At 42.5% G+C, this 20,018-nt stretch overlaps 1 protein-coding gene across 1 annotated transcript in view; it reads left to right on the top strand.

Annotated features, from left to right (window-relative positions):
• Positions 1 to 20,018, top strand: part of PLXNB3 (plexin B3) — a 55,723-nt gene that overhangs the window by 24,145 nt on the left and 11,560 nt on the right. Inside the window, exons 12-28 of the mRNA XM_015815108.1 lie at positions 224 to 396; positions 4,052 to 4,203; positions 5,381 to 5,486; positions 5,719 to 5,849; positions 5,954 to 6,130; positions 7,894 to 8,095; positions 8,204 to 8,443; positions 9,357 to 9,518; positions 12,049 to 12,197; positions 12,304 to 12,404; positions 14,038 to 14,255; positions 15,381 to 15,559; positions 16,025 to 16,091; positions 17,996 to 18,314; positions 18,493 to 18,596; positions 19,098 to 19,185; positions 19,786 to 19,955. Coding sequence (XP_015670594.1) covers positions 224 to 396; positions 4,052 to 4,203; positions 5,381 to 5,486; positions 5,719 to 5,849; positions 5,954 to 6,130; positions 7,894 to 8,095; positions 8,204 to 8,443; positions 9,357 to 9,518; positions 12,049 to 12,197; positions 12,304 to 12,404; positions 14,038 to 14,255; positions 15,381 to 15,559; positions 16,025 to 16,091; positions 17,996 to 18,314; positions 18,493 to 18,596; positions 19,098 to 19,185; positions 19,786 to 19,955 — 2,738 coding nt within the window. The remainder of the gene's footprint in view (positions 1 to 223; positions 397 to 4,051; positions 4,204 to 5,380; positions 5,487 to 5,718; positions 5,850 to 5,953; positions 6,131 to 7,893; positions 8,096 to 8,203; positions 8,444 to 9,356; positions 9,519 to 12,048; positions 12,198 to 12,303; positions 12,405 to 14,037; positions 14,256 to 15,380; positions 15,560 to 16,024; positions 16,092 to 17,995; positions 18,315 to 18,492; positions 18,597 to 19,097; positions 19,186 to 19,785; positions 19,956 to 20,018) is intronic.

The following is a 20,018-nucleotide window of genomic DNA, read 5'->3' as shown; positions in this document are numbered from 1 at the left end:
CATACTTCATGGAAGCTTAGAATGTAGTGCAAAATATTTTTTAAGCTTGGATTTTCCCAACTTTGAGGATGCTCATCAATGCCTTGCTCCTCTGAAAATCCAGTGGCTTTGCACTAGCTTATCTTCCCTGGATAGCAATGAGATTTGTCTAACACAGAGAAGGCAGTCTTAGCAGGACAGCGTTAAAATCGTGTTCACCTCTTGTCTTTTTCCCTCCCCTCAGTGACTTTGTACAACTGTTCTGTTGACCGTTCGGACTGTAGTCGCTGCAAAGCGGTCCCCCAGCATTTCCACTGTGTCTGGTGTCAGCTGGAAAAGGAGGCTGGCTGTGTCTATGAGAACTCCTGTCCGTCCAAACTTGGTGTTGCTACTTGCCCATCGCCCATCATCTACTCGGTGAGAAGCAACATCACTGGGCCCATAGTCTCCCTGCCCAGTTGTTCTGCATGCAGATTTTTATTTATTTATTTATTTTAAATATGTTTTATTGATTTTTTAACATAGTCACCTTAATATTTGGTAAACAGTGTGTTGTCTGGGTTTACATTTAAAAAACATTCACTAACAGTTGGTTTCTATAATCTATAATCCACATAATATCTTTACTTGATTTCCTCTTTTTCCCATAATGTTCTCTTTTACCAACCTTAAGTTAATACAATTCTTGTTGTTTTGGTAAATGACGATTGAGTATAATTTTTTTCTAATATTTCTACAGATAATAATCACATCAATATAATATTTCTTTTCTATCTAGTCATTCTGGTTGCCTCATCATAGATCCTGTATACAGTTTTTGTTTACATTTGTTTTTCCCACAATGTTCAAAACATTCTTACTGGTTAAGATTTTCTCAAAGTTAATTACATTTAAATATTTAAGTCTATTTTTTCTCATGTAAGCTATCCCAATACTTTTACCTTTCGTAAGGAATAAATAAGACTAAAAAAAGAAAAAAATAAGAATAAAGAAAAATAAAAGGATAGTATGCTACTTAAAATCCATGTTTCCTATAAGCTAATACATACTTATTTCCAAAAAATTTCCGTTCTTTTTTACCATAATTAAAAATATATTTAATCTTTAAATATTCCATTTAATAAATCTAGTCCTCTAGTCTTTTAACTCTTATTCAAAACATTTTTTAATTCATTGTAATTTTCTTAAAGTTAATCACATTTAAATATTTAAAATATTTCCTTTATATAAGCCATTCCGACTCTTTTATATTACTCATATCAAGAAATAAAATAAGAAGAAAGAAGAAAAAGAAAGTACTATGTTACATGAGGGGCTCTTCCCTCTTAAAATAAAATTCATATCCAAAATCTTTCTATTTCTTTAACCATATTCAAACAGGTGTTTCTTTTTAAAATATTCTCTCTGATAGGTCCCATCGTCTATTTTCTTAATTTTCACTTTAGCCTTTTTCTTTTGCCCAGTTTCTTTCTTAATCAATATGTTTTGCTGAATCAAAGAATCTTTCCATATTCTTATGTGTTACTATAGATATAAAAGGTAAATCAAGTACAATATCTTTGTAAGAGGCATTTGTCTATTCATGTTTGTTGAAAAAAAATTCTTTATTTTTCTCTCTGTTTCTCTTATCATTTTTTGTCTCTTCAGTTCTAGTGGTTTTCCTGACATCTCTGCAGTCCATTTTGTCCAATCTTTTTTCTTATCCTCAAATTTGTTTTGTGGTGTTAAAGTATAAGTTGTCTTTTCCAAATCCAGTATTTCTTGTAATTTTTTCCCCACTTGGGTTAAATCATACTTCTTTGTTTTGTTAGGTTCCATCTTTAAGTCTCTATCCTCCAATTTGTATTCAGTTATCTGTTTTATCTGTTCCTTCTCTACTGTTGTTTTCTGGGGTTTTTTTTGTTGTAAAGTTAAATTGGAGATGAATTGGTTTATATTTTCAAAGTTATTTTGGATTTCTTTGTGGTTTGAAATTATTGTTGTTTGAATTAGTTGCAACATATCATATGTCTCCTCTTGAAAGGTATTTATTTTTTCTTGATAAATTCTTTCTATAAGTCTCTGATTTTCCATGAAGACCAAGAATCCAAGTTTTCTTTTCTCTGCAAATAGCTTTGGAGTCAGAGTTAAGTAGGTACTTGTAATCCAGAAAGTTCAAAAGAGTTTTTTTTGTTCCCTAAAGTTTATAAGTCTTTCTTTGTCTGCAGCCCAGATTGTTTTCTTTTTTGTCACAGCTGTTCTCTATTGTTAGAGCTTTGAAGGTCACAAGTAAAAATTAGTTTTTTCCAGATTTTGCCAAGTCCTGTATGAAAGCCATAGCTGTCATAGTCTTCATCCACCACTAGATGTCAGCACTGGTTTATTTTTCAAGTTTTTAAAATAAACAAATTGCCTTTAAAATGAGAATCTTAACCATTCAACAATTTCAAACTTATCCAAATTTAGGTTTTATAGTCATTTCATTTCAATATGTTTTGGTCCTCCATAAAAGGTGCTGCTTCCGTTAGTAAAAAGGTGGGGCAAAGATCCCCCTCCTTCACTTTCGGAGGTTTTTTGCTTCTTGGGATTTTTTTTTCTTCAGGAAAGTTGATAAGTAAGATAGAGACAATCGATGTTCTTACCCAGATTCAAACACACTGTTTACAATCAGCTTAAAATAGTGCTTTTGACTTCGGTTGCTTGTAGCTTGGGCTAGACTCTGAAGTTAGGCTAGCCTTTCTCCTGTTGGTTTCTGGAAGGCTTCTCCTGGACCGATCTGGTTGACTGTCGTCTCTCCATGGTCCCCGGGACTTCTTTCCTTCTTTGCCGCCTCTTTGTGGCGGCTTCTGGCCCATTTAGGGTCCCCTAACAGGAAGAAATTCAGCCGAAGGGCACGGAGCCCCGAACCCCTCGACTGCTGCGCTACTGCACAGGACCGGAAGACAGCAGATTTTATTTTATTTTTAAATACAGGAAAAAATATGAGAATTTTCCCCTGAAAATCTAGATTTACCACCTTAGTCTTGCGACATACATACCTACCTACCACTTTTTCAGTAATTCACTAATTATATAGAGCCAAAACTCTTCCATGGTAAGCCAATTGTTTCAATCCAGCTACCCTTCAATTCCATTGGGAGTTGCACTCCCAGATTATAGGAGACGTCCTTAGTTTTATTTTATTTATTTATTTATTTTATTTAATTTATATGCCGCCCTTCTCCCAGCGGGACTCAGGGCGGCGCACAACATATTTAAAACCAAAGCATATATACAATCCCCCCCTTAAAACCGAATTAAACCAAATTTAAAGTTGTGTCTTCCAAATTCCTAAAAAACCCAGTATAAAATCCACCCTAGGTCAGGTCCGCTTGCTGNCACTTTCGGAGGTTTTTTGCTTCTTGGGATTTTTTTTTCTTCAGGAAAGTTGATAAGTAAGATAGAGACAATCGATGTTCTTACCCAGATTCAAACGCGCTGTTTACAATCAGCTTAAAATAGAGCTTTTGACTTAGGTTGCTTGTAGCTTGGGCTAGACTCTGAAGTTAGGCTAGCCTTTCTCCTGTTGGTTTCTGGAAGGCTTCTCCTGGACCGATCGGGTTGACCGTCGTCTCTCCATGGTCCCCGGGACTTCTTTCCTTCTTTGCCGCCTCTTCGTGGCGGCTTCTGGCCCTTTTAGGGTCCCCTAACAGGAAGAAATTCAGCCGAAGGGCACAGAACCCCGAACCCCTCGACTGCTGCGCTACTGCGCAGGACCGGAAGACAGCAGATTTTATTTTATTTTTAAATACAGGAAAGAATATGAGAATTTTCCCCTGAAAATCTAGATGTACCACCTTAGTCTTGCCACATACATACATACCTACCACTTTTTCAGTAATTCACTAATTATATAGAGCCAAAACTCTTCCATGGTAAGCCAATTGTTTCAATCCAGCTACCCTTCAATTCCATTGGGAGTTGCACTCCCAGATTATAGGAGACGTCCTTGGTTGTAACATCAGTGCTAATATATTTTTCTTTTAACAGAATTTGAAGAAAGCAGCCAGTTTAGAGCTGCAACACCATAATGCCATGTAATCCTGTTTCCTAGATATCCCCACTTACTGGACCTTTGGAAGGGGAAATGGCTCTCACTGTGATAGGATCCAACCTGGGTCATCGCTTTGAGGATGTGGCCAGAAGCGTGCTTGTAGCTGGGCTGCCTTGTGTTCCTGATCCAGCTCAGTACATAGTTTCCACTCGGTAAGGGTCACTCCCCACATGCTGCCAGTTGTTTGAAATGAAAGCAGTGAGCATTTGGTTTAGAGCTGCACAGAAATATGATCTTTGAGGAAACTGGCAGCAATTAATTTGACTAACATTGCTTTACTTATCAAGCCTAAATCAGCCTATATGAGCTGATGATGATGAGTTGAATGTGCAGTCTTCTTATCGGATATTAAACGTAAATATCTGAATCAGTCTTGGATTCAGTCTTCAAGAACATATTTTGTTTGCTAAATAAAATGGAGGCTGACAGTAGTCTGGGTGAATTGTTGATTTCCAGCAAGTTGATTTCCAGTGGCTCTTTTCATGCATTGCACTAAGCTAAAATGTGACTTGCTTATTGTTGCTTTAACATATTGGTTGAATCTAATTATAACAGTTTGTAAAGAAGATATTTATGGCTTAGCATGATCGATGAATTTGATCAATAGCAGATTATTTTACAAACTATAAGCAAATCCCAATTTTAAAACAATATATAAAACTAGTCTGTGCTTTGTTGCTTTTATGATACTAATCTTTTATGTTTCAAGAATTTGCCTAAGCCTCCTATAAATCAGCAACTTTCCCTTCGTCTGAAGTACTTTTATGTATTCAGAATCTGTTACCAATCAATTTCTTGGATACCAATACCTTCTAATATTAAAGAAATAGTAATACCTCTGGAGTAGGAACCTCCATTTTATCTCTCTTTCCCTACATCTACAGTGCTTCTCTTAATGCTGTTTTTTCCAGCAAAAAAGTTTCAAACACAACCTTTCCATAGGGGAATGCAATGGTTTTTGCAGCCTTAAGCTATTTAATTGACATGGCATTCATTCTCATCGGTCCCATGAAAGTGGCCATTAACATTCCCATCAGATAAAGGGCTGAGGAAATACTAAAAAGCATAGCCAGAATGCCAGGCTAAATCTATAGCTAAGCTGAACTCCAGAGTTTTTGTCCAAAACCAATCAAGAACAGGAGCTGAAAAAACTGCTCTTATTTCTGATTCTGTACTACATTGTTCTTAGCTAATGAAAAGACTTAGAAATTTATTTTCAAAAGGTGTTCTCACGAGAGCCTGCACCCTTTTTCATTCTTTAAAAATGCAGTCCTGCTGTGAATTTCTGCAGGCTTTCTCACAATAGGGCCTTCCTGCTGTTCCCTACAGGATTGTCTGTAATGTGCCCCCTGGAAAACGAGGGTTATCTGGCCCTGTTCAGGTCACCATAGGAGATCGCCCCCCAGGGATTTCCAAGAACCACTTCACCTACCAGGTCAATGTCTGACAGAGGAGGAGGGAGTGGGGGGCATTCAGAGTTTGTTCTAAAGAAGCTTGGAACTGGGTATAAGGATGGGCTGAGCTAGGCACATTTGCTTGCAATGTGCCTGTGACACAATGTTCCTGTGTCATGGTTGGTATTCTGGGGAGGGGGAGGAAAGACAAGCCAGATGCTGTGAATACCACCAACACTGCTTATCAGCCCTTACAGTTGCTTCCATTCTCAGGATCCGACCCTTCTCAACCTCCACCCCAGCCTTGGTCCCATGGCTGGAGGAACGCGAATAACCATCTCTGGTGAGGACCTTCTGACGGGTCCTGAGATTACTGTCAGTGTGGGCAACCTGCCCTGTATCCTGTGAGTAAAATGGCCTCTTTTCATCTTCTCTCCCTCCCCTCTCTTTATTTCCTCATAATCCTGTCCAAGGCCTCATATCACCTCTTTACTTTCCATCCCAACAGTGAGGAACCTGTGGAACCCAGAGCCATTGTGTGCCGTACCAGTGCCAGCTTGACGCCCCAGATGGTAACTGTTCAGGCCAAGTATGGCGTGGTGCTGCGTGAATTGCTGGAGAAGCACTTCCTTTATACACCTAATCCACAGCTCACTGGGGCCTTCCCATCTACCAGCTTCCATGGGTAAAAGCCTGTAGGGTCATTTTATCTGGCTCATGTTAAGACTGTATGAACCTCTGTGTTATAAAACAATTGTTTGACAAAGAAAAAGTCAGGCTTTTTTACAAGAGGATACATGGTTGTATGTTAGCAGCACAATCTAAAAGCATCTCTGTATTCTTTGATGAGAAGGAAGGGAGACCTAGGGATTGCTTCTTCAACATTCATAACCATATACTGCATATATACCCATCATGCGGTTCCCCTTTGCACAGAAAAAGATTAAGACATAATAAGAGAAAGAAATTAAAGGCATGGCATAAGGAAAAGGAAAGGAAATATAGCTAAACCTACTTAACCCAAACATCACTCCCTATATCAGTGATGGCGAACCTTTTAGAGATCGAGTGCCCAAAAACTGGCCCCGCCCCCACTCCCCACCCCTCCTCTGCCCTCCCATCCCCTGCCCCCCCTGACCACAGGACCACTCACTTCCTCCAGGGCCCGCCGCAGATCGCCCAGGCAGCCCAGCAGCACCATGGCGGCCACGCCCTCTGCCCACACCCTGCAGCATCAACTGCATGATGGGATGTGAGGGCAGAGTCTTGTCTATGCTGCCTGGCTGCCATGTCCTTGGCTGCGCTGCTCCGTGTGGGCCACGCTCGGGGGCGACTCTCCTTCAGGGGGGCTGCTGGAGAGGAGGGGGTTGCGGGGGAAGGAGGCTGGGGCAATGGCACGTGTGCCCACAGAGAGGGCTCCGAGTGCCGCCTCTGCACCAGTGCCATAGGTTCGCCACCACTGCCCTATATCTTTCCATAGTTTTGGTCCTTGCAAATCATCCTTGTTTCCACCAAGTTTGCATAATACTTCACATTTGTGGGTGTGGTTTTCAAATAGTCTTGATTCCTGGAAACTAGGTGACTAGTCCCTGCAGTATTCCTGGCAAGGCTTTTCAGAATTGGTTTGCCCTTGCCTCCTTCCTAGGACTTAAGAAACAGTGACTGGCCCAAGGTTACCTAGCTGGTTTAATGTGGCTAAGGCGGGTCTAGAACCTCCAAAAGATACTTACGACGTTGTTATGTCCACAGCAGCACCCCGCAGTTTTTTGCCATTATGACTGACTTTGCTGCAGCCCTCCTACCTCCCATACCCCTCCTACCTTGGGCCTGCTTCCCATTCCACTGAGCCCCACACCCTCCTTACCCCATGTCACCCATCACGTGATCACTTTTCAGAGATCTCTAGAATTTGAGTTAGGAAGGAGGACAGGTTGCTTCATTGGTGGACCATATGGTTGATCCTGGAAGCAGCCACCATTTTCTGAGCAGCTGCATTGAATTGTGGCCACTTGGAAAATGGCGGCCGCTTCCAGGATTGCATCACGTGGCTCAGCAATGGAGCAACTTGTTTTGCTTCCTTAATGTGAGCGTCACAGCATTCCACAGGGATAAGACAAAGTATTCTGCAAAAAGGGAATGTTTAAGCCTAGGTTTTTAGGGAGAGAAAGAAGTGGGACCAGGTTGGTGTTTTGGGGTAGAACTGTGAAGCCACAGTAAGGAAAAAAGTGGGGGAGTTGTTTTAGAGAGCAAGTGAGTTTTGGACAATGAAGATAGGGGGTGCAAGGAAATTTCAGGAGTAGGAAGCAAATGGGAAAACCTCAAAGTTAAGGCTGAGTTCAGATGTTCAGGGCCTCTTCCATCATAAGTTTGTTAACATGGTGACTATATCAGACCAGTGGGTGGTGGAAGATTGAGACACATGTCTTTGTGGATGCTGATGTTCCCCAGGGGCGGAAGGATCATCCAGGTGGAGGGGACTAATTTGGATGTGGTGCAACAACCCCTCATCAAAGCCATCTTGGAGCGAGAGAAGACACCCACAGGCAAAAGCATCCGGAAAAAAAGATCTTGTGATTCTTTGCACGGCCCTCATGCCCCACTGTCCTCAGCTTCCTCACGGCCCTGTGTTGAGGTGGGAGATCTGTTGGAGGTGAGTATAAGAAAGAGAAGAGAGAAAGTTATGACTTGGTTGGAGGCTACAGTTCAGGAACAATTCTCCTGCCATCTTCTAAACCATTTTTCCCCCATATCTTCACAGTGCTGGGAACCTTGCTGTGCTAATTCATCCGCTCTCCTACTTTGTCCATCACCAGCTGTGCCATCCAATGCTCACTTCCACCACCTTGTTTTTGAACTGGACGGATTCCACGTTCCTTTTAGCAATGCCAGCGGAGGCCAAGAATTCTCCTACAAACCTAATCCCCACCTGCGCTGGCCTGGCCGGGAATCCAGTGGCCGCCCTTTTAGTCTTAAACCTGGCAATGTCCTGGACATAGAGGTGAGGGGGATTAGGAGAAGCAGACCCAGGAATGGTGGAAGCTGGCAGGGGGGCTTGATATGATGGGCTAATCCTTCTTGTTTTTCAGCAAGATGATGCTTAGTAGAACCTCCTTGCTTATTAGCAATTAGTTCTGAAACCTCAGTCCTTTCTTTCTTTCTGTCTTGTTCATGACAAGTACAATAGTTAACAGAATTGCATTGCACTATATCAGTGGTGGCGAACCTATGGCATGGGTGCCAGAGGCGGCACTTGGAGCCCTCTCTGTGGGCACACGTGCCATTGCCCCAGCCTTGCCTCCTCCTGCAACCCCCTCCTCACCAACAGCCCCCCTGGAGGCGAGTTGCCCCTGAGCGTGGCCCACGCGGAGCAGCACAGCCAAGGACATGGCAGCCAGACAGCGTAGACAAGACTCTGCCCTCACACCCCATCGCACGCAGTTGATGCTGCGGGGCGCGGGCAGAGGGCATGGCCGCCATGGCGCTGCTGGGCTGCCTGGGCGGGCCCTGGAGGTGGTGAGTGGCCCTGCAGGCAGGCAGGGTGGGAGCGGGGCATGGGGTGGAACAGGGGCGGGGCCAGTTTTTGGGCACTTGATCTCTAAAAGGTTTGCCATCACTGCACTATATTGATTCTCATATCATAGAACGTCTAGCCATATTACCAGAAGGCAATAATATATAATTTGGAACAATTAAATCACCATTTTTTGAAGTATCTATCATCTAAACCATTAGTAGTAAGTGTTGTCCTGCTATAGAAAATATCATCTCTTGGAATTCTGCAGAGAGAGAGACATGCAGATAAGGCTTAGACACAGCATGGCCTCCAACATGATGTAAAGGGGATCATAATGAAGTAATTGTAATTCTTGAATGTCGATTGCACCTGTGACTTCTTTTATGTCCCTCTTTAGGGAGAAGGCTTGAACCTCGGTATCAGCAAGAACGAAGTGAGGGCCTTCATAGGCAACAGTGTTTGCACCGTGAAGACCCTTACACTTACCCATTTGTACTGTGAGCCCCCTCTGCAACCACCACAGCCGCTTAATACTTCTTCTGTGCTGCCCGAGTTTATAGTGAGTTCAAAAGTAACTGGATGGGTTAAATTCCCCACTCACCCACCACACACATTGTTTCTGGCCTCCCACTTAGACCTTTGCTGATGTTTCCATGTAGTAGGAAAGCTCTTCCTTCCTGAAAATCTTTTGAAAAATCTACATAATCCCAGATGTTGTCAGGTGCAACTCTCCTTTGTTAGCAACAGGATTTCCTTTGAGTGTATAGCACGATCACACCCTTTGAATAATAATTTGCATAATGAAAAATTATTCTGATTGAGTAGTTGCTTAGTTTCAATTCAGTTTCCCACTCCACCCGTAAAGCAGAAGCAAGGTTTGCACAATAAGATTACTTTGGTTTTATGGCTCTTTTAATAACTTCCTTCCTGATCCTTCAATGGCAGAGCAGAGAATTTTGAGGAAGGACTGACTTTTCAAGTGGTCGAACCATGTAATGTAACGATATCTTTGGAGATAAACACCAGTTATTTAACTTTCTATGCATCCTTAGTACAAGTATAAGAAATAAAATAACTAACAAGTTAAAATATATAGGTTTGAAATTTTCATCTTTCCCAAAGGGTTTTGATTGATATTTGGGATTAGAACTGGGAAAAACCCCAGTACAGAAATTGAGCGTGTAAGTCATATTCTTGCATACTCAGTCCCATCCCATCTAGGATCAGTGCATAACCTGCATATTTTTATTTTATTGTTTTATTCTTCCATCATTTTTAAATAGCTGCCATTCACACAATAAAATATAAAAAATAAAGTACAATAAAAAACAAGCCATAACATGAGCAACATTAAAAATATTTCACAAGTTTTAAAAAATCAGTACTATTAAAAGACTAGGAGAAAGCATATTCAATGTAGTTACAGGCAATGTAACCATTGCACCAATTCCGCATTTCCTTGAGATCCCCAAACCTGTTGACAGTCTCATTTTGAGGGATGGGGCCAGTCTCACCTCGAGGGAAATGATGTTCCACAGGGCAGAGGCCATGGCAGAAAAGACCTATCTCTTGGAACCTGCCAGAAGTAGCTCCTTAACAGATGGGGCGCACAATATACCTTTTTCTGAGACAGGCAAATATAACTGGGGAGAGGCCGTCCTTCAAATAACCAGCCCGTGTCATGAAGAGCTTTAAAGGATATCACCAGCACCTTAAGTTGGATTCAGAAGCAAACGATAACCAATGCAGCTTGCAGAGCAGAATTGCAACATGTGCCATTTTAGGGATGCACATAGCTGCTCATGTCACTGCATTTTGCCCCAAGGTGAAGCTTCTGTATACTCTTCAATGGAAGCCCCATGTAGAGCTCATTACAGAAATTCACCTGGTAGGTGACCAAGGCATGGGTGACCATGACCATGGTTAAGCAATGGAGCAGAGTAATTCCAACATTGTCTTGCTCAAAGGTTGGTTGCAACAGTTCCCTCATGGTTGTCAATCACCCCTTAAAAATGACACAGAACTCATTATAATGGCAGGCAGGTATACATTGATTTCTTTTATTTCTGTGCATAATATGACAATTTCAGTCATATTGAACTATAATTCTTTTGTAGTCATGTGGTAGATGCCAGTATGCCTGATAGAAGTGCAATATTTGCATTTTTGTTCTTGAGCTTCCTCTCACCTATTATTTCCTACTCATGCCGAGGGCTTTCACTAGCTTCTCTTATACGTGCATAAACTATGTCCCTGATATTCAGAGAAGAAAGAAAAAGTGGATGCAATTATTGTAGGCCAGAAAGGGAGCTATCAACCTCTTCACCCTTTATTTGTGTTTCCTATCTTTTAGTAGATGTGGTATAATTGGATCAAAGTGCCCATTTGCCATATGTTCTAAATGGTGCATCAGAGCCCATTAGTAAGTTGTGACCTATCTGTGGATGAATAGCCAGACCCTGCAACACAAGAACAGAAATAAAAAGAAGCAGGTCCAGATGAATACTGAAGTGAGAGGAGGTGGTGTTATGGTTTAGTAGTTGCTTAAATTGACAAACGTTTGCCTTACGCAAATAGATCTCCAGACCTGACCAAGTCCCCTTCTTGCCGCTTTACTGGTACACTGAATCCCCAGATCCTAATTGGACCAATACTGGAAATTCTGTCATCCTTGCTATGAATAGTTGTTAGCAATAGCAGGCAATTAAGTATACATTGATTGATTTTTTTTATTTCTGTCCATAAATGTAAGCTTTCCAATGGGATTCAGTGAAGAAATTCAGTTCATCAGCCTTCCTTAGTGATCTTAAACGGGCAACCTTAGGACAGCCTTCCCCAGTCTGCTTGCCCTCAGGTGCATGGACCTCAGTTCCCAGCATCTCTGTTGCTTGGGAATTCTTGGAGATGAAGCCCACAGATCAGGAGGTCACCCAGACTCATGGAAGGGTCTCCTTGTACTAGCTTTTGTAGCAGGCTTCTGCTTCAATAGATTACTTAGTCCTTATAATAGCACAAGATTACACACTTTATTGCAATAGACAAATATGTGTATATCTGTGGAATGAACCGTGTATGCTGTCATCTTGCAGGTGCAGATGGGAAACCTGCGTCTGGATCTTGGTCGTGTCCGCTATGATACAGAACCGCCATCTAGCTTCCCCCCACAGGCCCAAATTGGGCTGGGAGTAGGGGCAGCAGTGCTGGTTGTTATAGTCCTGCTTCTCATTTTAATGTACAGGTAAACAAGCCAATGATTCTGAAGGTGTTCTATGCAATGTTGTTTTCTTCAATGGGCCTTTATTCCTGTGAAACTTAGTAGTCTCTCTTCCTCCATCTCTTGACAGACGGAAGAGTAAGCAAGCCTTGCGTGATTATAAGAAAGTCCTAGTGCAGCTTGAGAACATGGAGAGCAGCGTCGGAGACCAGTGCCGCAAGGAATTCACTGGTATGGAATGGGAATGGAGTTAATTTTCCCCCAGCTGAACATGCCTCCTGGGTTGAACTACTAGACTGTTGCTCCCATTATTTGCAGCCAAGAGAGCAGATGGTTGTGCGAACTGGAGATGATGAATATGTGCTATAACAAATGTGCAAGAATGCCTGAATGGAGAGGATTGGATTAATTAATCTGGAGGAAAGTGGAAGGATTTTGAATGAGGGGATGTGAGAAAAGAGCTGTCTATAGATCTAAAATCTTATCTGTGGTCCTCATTTAATAACCACCTGTTCAGCAACTGTTTGGACTTATAGCAACGCTGAACGAGAGGCACTTACAACCTGTCCTTGTAGTTATGGCTCTTGTAGCATCCTTGTGGGCATGTGATCACAATTTGGAAACTTCCCCGTCAGCTTCTGACAAGCAGCCTCTATGGGGAAGCCAGCAGGAAGACACAGGTTGCGGTCACATGTGGTTGTCACTTAATGACCCACACATTCTTTGTCTAATGACAGCAACTGGAGTTGCCAAAACTGACATTGATAAGCTGCAAGATCACATGGTTTTTCGACTTACAACCACATCATTTAATGATAGAGTTTCCAGTCTCAATTAGCATTGGTAAGCAAGGACTTCCTGCAATCTCTAACAGGCTACAGACTTCTTTGAAATGTGGTGCTCTTACCAGTTGACCACTCCAGACCAGATATTTGGGGAAAGCCTTACTTTATGAATATAGAGGATTCTACTTCAGAATAGGGAATTAGCATACATACCATTAAAGCAAGTGAGAGAGTTCATACAGGAATCACTGTGATATTATAACCAAAAGTGTTCAGTAGTCCCATCTGAAGCAGAAAAAGGTGACTGTGCTTGCTTGACTTGCAAGTGGCTCCAGGTGTGACAGCCCAGGAAAGATGTGGCTTTTTAAGGAGGTCCCTGCAGCTAAGCAAGCACTTCCACCCTGGATCCAGAGAGCCTTCCTGGCTTCCAAGCAAAGACCAAACACTTCTATTGATCACCTTATGGGGGAAATGGGTGGCATAAAAGTTTAATAAATTAATAAATAGATTTCTCTCAGGTGGTCATTGAATTGATTAGCAATGGAATGACCTTGTTTTCCTGCCAAATTACAAATCCCTGGATATTACACCTGGAGACTTTATTTGCCCAGAGTTTGGAAGAACTACTGGAGTGTTGGAGGATGGAAGTGGGGGGAAGAGGGAGAGGGAAACTATTGTATTCTTCATTTCTGTATCCTTGTTTGAACATGTGGAGTGCCCTTGCTGTGAAGAAAAGAGAGCAGGAAGAGCTTTTGAGAAGCAGGCACTACACAAAGCAGTGCCCTAAAAATTGTCCTGCTTATGAATGATCCTTGTCCCTATGTCCATAAACAGCAGTTTTGCAATTCTTGCTTAATTTTGGAGGGGTGGGGTTAGGTTGTTGTCAAAAGGAGGAAAAGTACAGATAAAGTAAAGAGTGTATTTGCTGGAGGGAGAAAAATGAAGAGTTTTAGAAACTCTTCACATTTATTATTGTGAATGACTGGGGTGCTGTATGTTCTTTTTTTGCTCTTCTGTAACTCTTTAGCCTCCTTCCCTTCTATCCCAACCTCTGATCACAATTCCTTTCCTCGCTTCAGATCTCATGACTGAAATGACTGACTTGAGTGGGGAGCTGGAAGGCTCTGGGATCCCTTTCCTGGACTACAACACCTATGCTCAGCGTGTCTTCTTCCCGGCTCAGGGGGATGTGCCTCTGAGACGGGTGCTGGACCTGCCCGAGGGCCGTCGAGCCACCGTGGAGCAGGGTCTGGGACAATTCTCCAATCTGTTGAACAGCAAAGTCTTCCTGCTGACAGTGAGCACGCTGGGGAAACAGGGAGGTAGATTCTGGAAAGCAGCTGAGGTACAGAATAGATTCTTGTGCCACTGGAGGGAGCGGAGATGTGTTTGAAAACCAATTGTAAGTGGAAAGTCTCCCAATGTGGGAACAAGGATAAATCACAGGAAGCAATGCTCCTATATGAACACCTCTATTGTATCGTTCAATGTTGATGTGAGGAGAGAACAAGGCAAAGCTGCACACTGATAAGAAGGGACTCAATTCTAGGTGGTCATTTGGCATCTCCTCGATTCATCTGCAGTGAATGTTTACAAGTATTCTTCTCTGCTGCATCAATGGCCGAGGGCTTAAACTTCAGCTTTGAGCGGCATTTCCATCCTTGGGCAGAGGCTGATGCTTTCATCCAAATGGTGAAAGTAGTGTTGCACAGTTGCAGCAACAAATTTTGCCCCGTTTGTGCATGAAGGCAGTGCCGCAAAGCACATACAGAAGGGCTGGAACCTTTAATATGATACTGCCATCCTTGTTGTTGTTGTTAGTTGCGAAGTCGTGTCCGACCCATCGCGACCCCATGGACAACGTTCCTCCAGGCCTTCCTGTCCTCTACCATCTTCTGAAGTCCACTTAAGCTCACGCCTACTGCTTCAGTGACTCCATCCAGCCACCTCATTCTCTGTCGTCCCCTTCTTCTCTTGCCCTCAATCTTTCCCAGCATTAGGCTCTTCTCCAGTGAGTCCTTCCTTCTCGTTAGGTGGCCAAAGTACTTGAGTTTCAGCTTCAGGATCTGGCCTTCTAAAGAGCAGTCGGGGTTGATCTCCTCTAGGACTGACCAGTTTGATAGCCTTGCAGTCCAGGGGACTCGCAGGAGTTTTCTCCAGCACCATAGTTCAAAGGCCTCAATTCTTTTGCGTTCAGCCTTTCTTATGGTCCAACTTTCACAGCCATACATTGCAACTGGGAAAACCATGGCCTTGACTATACGCACTTTTGTTGGCAGGGTGATGTCTCTGCTTTTTAGTATGCTGTCTAGATTTGCCATAGCTTTCCTCTTAACCCTCTGAAAATCTCTGCCCTTGAGGCAGAAGGGGCATCTTCTGGGCCCTAGCAACAGAGTTGATACTCTCTCCCTGCTGTTTGCAGTTAATCCGGACGCTGGAGGCCCAGCCTACCTTTTCTCAACGAGACCGATGTCATGCAGCATCACTTCTCTCTTTGGCTCTCCATGGGCGGCTGGAGTACTTGACAGACATCATGCAGACCCTGCTGAGTGATCTGGCTGCCCACTGTGTTGCTCGCAATCCTAAGCTCATGCTTCGCAGGTAGGTCCTGGAGCAATCCCGCATAGATGCAGAGTGGGGAAAGGTATCCTTCTTCCAAAGAAATCTTTGATTATCTGCTTCTGCAGAATGGGTAGCTTTATGCTTTTCATAGCAGCATCTACTCTTAATGTTCCTAATTCAGCAAGCATTCTATTTTCAGGGCTAGCATTGATTCCTCATGGCTGGCAGTAGCAGCAAAAACTTACAAGTACAGTCATGTGATCAGTAATTTCTGAGGTTCTCTGCTGACTTCCCAAAGTCAAGGGAGGTGGCAAGAAATTGGGAGTCATGGTCCCGTGAGGTCCTCGTTTAACATCAGCAACCATGACTGCATCACTAAACATCGTGGTCATGTGACATCATATTTGAAGATCGTGTCACTTAGTGACGGCAAGTCTGGTCCCAACTGCTGTTGTAAGTCAAGAATTATCTGTAATGTTGTTAAACTCTGCAATTATTTCATAGGACAGAGACCATGGTGGAGAAACTATTGACCAACTGGATGTCCATCTGTCTCTACTCCTATCTCCGGGTAAGCACCGGGCACCATGCTGAATTGTAAAATCTAGATTTAAATTGGTTTGACGGGGATCAGGGGCAGGGGAATGGGCCTAACTTTACAACATTGTGAATCCTTTGGCTAATGTGTTGCTATTTTGTTTCCTTACCTGTTTTAAACTCTTTATGCCTAGTACTGAAATCTGTTGAATATCTGAGAAACATCTTACCATGTTTTTTGTTCCTCTTTCTGGGCAATCAAATAACATCCTGTTAAACGTAACTTGATTTATTTCTGGCTTTTTAGTCTGCCAATTCTAAAAGGAACTTCTGTTTTTTTCCCCTGCTATTCCATTGATCCTCACAACTTTCCCCCAGTGAGCAGAGTCAACCTGTGAATAAGTTGTGCTGAAAAAACAGCAAATAATCAACCTATATCTTTTGTGTTGCCTGGAGAGTTTGGATCTAGGTTTTAATAATTCAACCATACCACACTGGTTTTCATTGCCCTCCCATGGAGAAGTTCTCTGTGGATTATTTCCCCTCTATTTCATTCTTACTGTGCTTTCCAAGATCCTTCATGTGGGTGGCTACATCACTTTAGTTCATGGTAGAGGAGGCCTACATCTTGGCAACCAATCTTTTGTATGATCTTTTCTGCTGTGCAGATCTATTTGCAAATTTTACTATAGCCTTTTTTGTCACTTTCCCTCCTGTCATTCCCTAGTTTTCCTCCTCAGTGCTCCCATCCATCCATCTTTCTGAAATGCCAAAAAAGTATTCACCAGTAATAAGGCAAAGAAGCCAAAAGAGATTGACTTAGTTGCTACAAATGTATTTTTCTTTGTACGTAAATTCTCTTTCTTTTCCCACACAATCAGTCTATTTTATACAACAGTCAGCCTTTTACTTTAGTACAGGTGTAAAAACTTTTAAACATAACGCATCCCCAATTTTACACTATGAAAGATAAAGTTATCTGAATCTGATAAGCCATGCAACCTAGGGGAATTTGCCTGCTTTTTGTTTATCTTGCTTATTTGAACAGCATATTCATATACCAATCAAGTTATTACATTTGCCATGCTTTAACTTAGAAATTCTTAAACTCTTAATTATACGGTTGGTTCTATCTTATTTCTTTCATATGCCTTTTCTTTTTCTTTTTTTCTCTTATTATCGCCAATTTTATTCCTTTTTTTATGCTAAGTCATGTTATTGCAATTGTGGTCACAGCAATAACTGATTGACTGATTAACAGTGTATTCTGCTTTGAATTGGAATTACGCAAAGAATTTAAGCTTTTCCTTGAGCTAGTGAAAATCTTATCTATCCCCTTTTATGGTTATTACTCACATCCTTCATAAATACTCTCCCTGATGAATGTCTATTTTTGTTTAAAAGGTAATATCACCACTTGTGTTTTGTGATCAGAATGACTGAAAATGATCTGGATTGTTGTTGTTTTTTAAAAAGATTTTTTAAAGTCAAGGGACGTGATCCTCAACTTAACGACCGTAATTGAGCCCAAAATTTCTGTTGCTAGGTGAGACATTTGTTAAGTGACTTTTGTCCCATTTTACAATCTTTCTTGTCACAATTAAGTGAATCTGGCTTCCCAGATTTGACTTTGCTTTCCAGAAGGTCACAAAATGTGATCATCTGACCCTGGGACACTGCAACCGTCATAAATAGGAGTCAGTTGTCAAGCATCTGAATTTTGATCACATGACCATGAGAGTGCTGCAATGGTTATATGTATGAAAAACGGCCATAAGCCACTTTTTCGGCCTGTTGTAACTTTGAATGGTTACTAAATGAACCATTTTAAGTTGAGGACTATTTGTATCTGGAACTCCTGAGAGAACATGGTATGCCACTGAAGATTGTTTCAACTGCAAAGAATGAGATTCATCCTTTCTGTCTTTCCTGCTGCAGGAGGTAGCTGGTGAACCCTTGTACATGCTTTTCCGTGCCATTAAGTACCAGGTGGATAAAGGCCCTGTGGATGCTGTGACAGGCAAGGCCAAGCGGACACTGAATGACAGCCGGCTTCTCCGAGAAGATGTGGAATATCGGCCTCTCACTCTGACAGTCTTGGTGCGGGGAGCACCTGGGGGCGGGGCCGAAACACAGCGCATCCCAGCCCGTGTCCTTGACACAGATACTATCACCCAAGTGAAGGAAAAAATCTTGGACCAGGTGTTCAAGGGTGTGCCTTTCTCCCAGCGGCCTTCTGTGCATTCTCTTGACTTAGGTAAGATACCTCCTTCCTTTAGTCATCCCAGTTAGATGAGGTTGACTAATTTATTTGCATACTGTTGTGTCCTAGACTGTGGCTTCACAGCTTGTGCTGTGGAGGTTTGGGGGAAAGGGGAGGACATGAAAGTGCGAGTCTCTTACCTGTTACTTATCTCCTTCCTGCCCACCCTCAGAATGGCGCTCAGGGGTTGCTGGCCATCTGACCCTTTCAGATGAGGATCTGACTTCAGTCATGCAGAACCAGTGGAAGAGGCTCAACACATTGCAACATTACAAGGTATAGTGAGCAAATGAGATGACAATGAAGAAAAGGGGGGGGGAGAGAGGCTAGGGAGCAACAATTTGCAGGCCATGTGCATTCCCCAATTTTATGATTGCAATCTTAAGAATATGCCACCAAATTTCAACAGCAAAAATACAGAAAATCCAAGTCTCCATTTTTACCAACCCACCCCCAACAAGGAAAATTAGTATCTAAGCTTCCATGTGGTTTAATACTGCATAGTATTTGCTATGCAATAGCAAAGTGGGACATAGTGTTTGCTATTTCTAAACTGGAAATCCTCCACCAATCAGGAAAATGTTGCCTCCCCTTACTTTGCTGCAGCCCTGGGCACCTAAAAACAAAATGCAGCCCTTGGAAGGTAACAACTATTTATCCTTACATTAGAGCGTGCTAGCTGGTTTTATATATATATATCATACTAGCAGACACAGCCACTCTGCTGGGCTTCACCATTTTTCATTGTTTGCAGTCCTCCATTTCCTCTTTCCACAGGTTCCTGATGGGGCCACAGTCAGTCTCATTCCCCGCCTTCACAATGACATTTCCCAAGGCACAAGCCAAAACTTCTTCTTCGGAGAAAGTGAGTCTCTCAAAGCAAAGGTGTGGGTTCCTGCATTGTTTGTAAGCCGTAATGTGGTTCTTTTGGGTTAAATGGATCCAGCCAATTCTGGTTATTCATGGACAAAGGCAAAAACATTTGGTTTTGAACCATTGCTACCTTATATAACATGATATCTTCTCTACCGTTTAGCACTGCTTAACTGGTGCTTAACTCCAGTGACTATATTGCCTCAAGAATAATGGGAGTTGTCATTCAGCACATTAGGAGGGCACCAGAAAGCAAACAATAAATCATTCTTCCCATTTGTAATGTTTGAGATTCCCAGATGTTTCTTTACTCAGCTAACGTTATCAACAGTGATTATATAGACTTCCTCTGTGATCCAGGCTTCTGTCTATCTTGTTTTGAGCTGCAGTGGTCACCTCAAAGATTTACTGAATCGCCTTCTTATAGTCCTCATACTTTCCCCCACACTTTTGATTGCAGCTACAGATGTTACCCAAGGTTGTAATACGGATAATTCTTGCATCCCCAAGGCAAGATGGCTGTCAGGAAGATGTGGTAAAGGAGGGATTGGTTTGTCTTATAGCCAAATGAATTTCACTGCTTCCTTTCCAGACACCCCAATGCTAGAGGATGGAGAGGAGGGGGGCCTACGCCTCTGGCACTTGGTAAAGCCCACAGAAGAACCAGAAGCCACAAAGCAGCAGCAGGGCCGGCGCAGCAGCCTACGAGAGCGGGCAAAGGCTATTCCTGAGATCTATCTCACTCGTCTGCTTTCCATGAAGGTAAGAGACAAACATGGTGTTTTTGAAATGCCTTTTCCCAGCCATCCCATTTAGTCCTCAAAT

This window comes from Protobothrops mucrosquamatus, unplaced genomic scaffold, assembly GCF_001527695.2.
Source record: "Protobothrops mucrosquamatus isolate PMUCROS unplaced genomic scaffold, P.Mucros_1.0 scaffold315, whole genome shotgun sequence".
NCBI classification, from domain to species: Eukaryota; Metazoa; Chordata; class Lepidosauria; order Squamata; family Viperidae; genus Protobothrops; species Protobothrops mucrosquamatus.
This window is presented reverse-complemented; position numbering and strand designations above follow the sequence as displayed.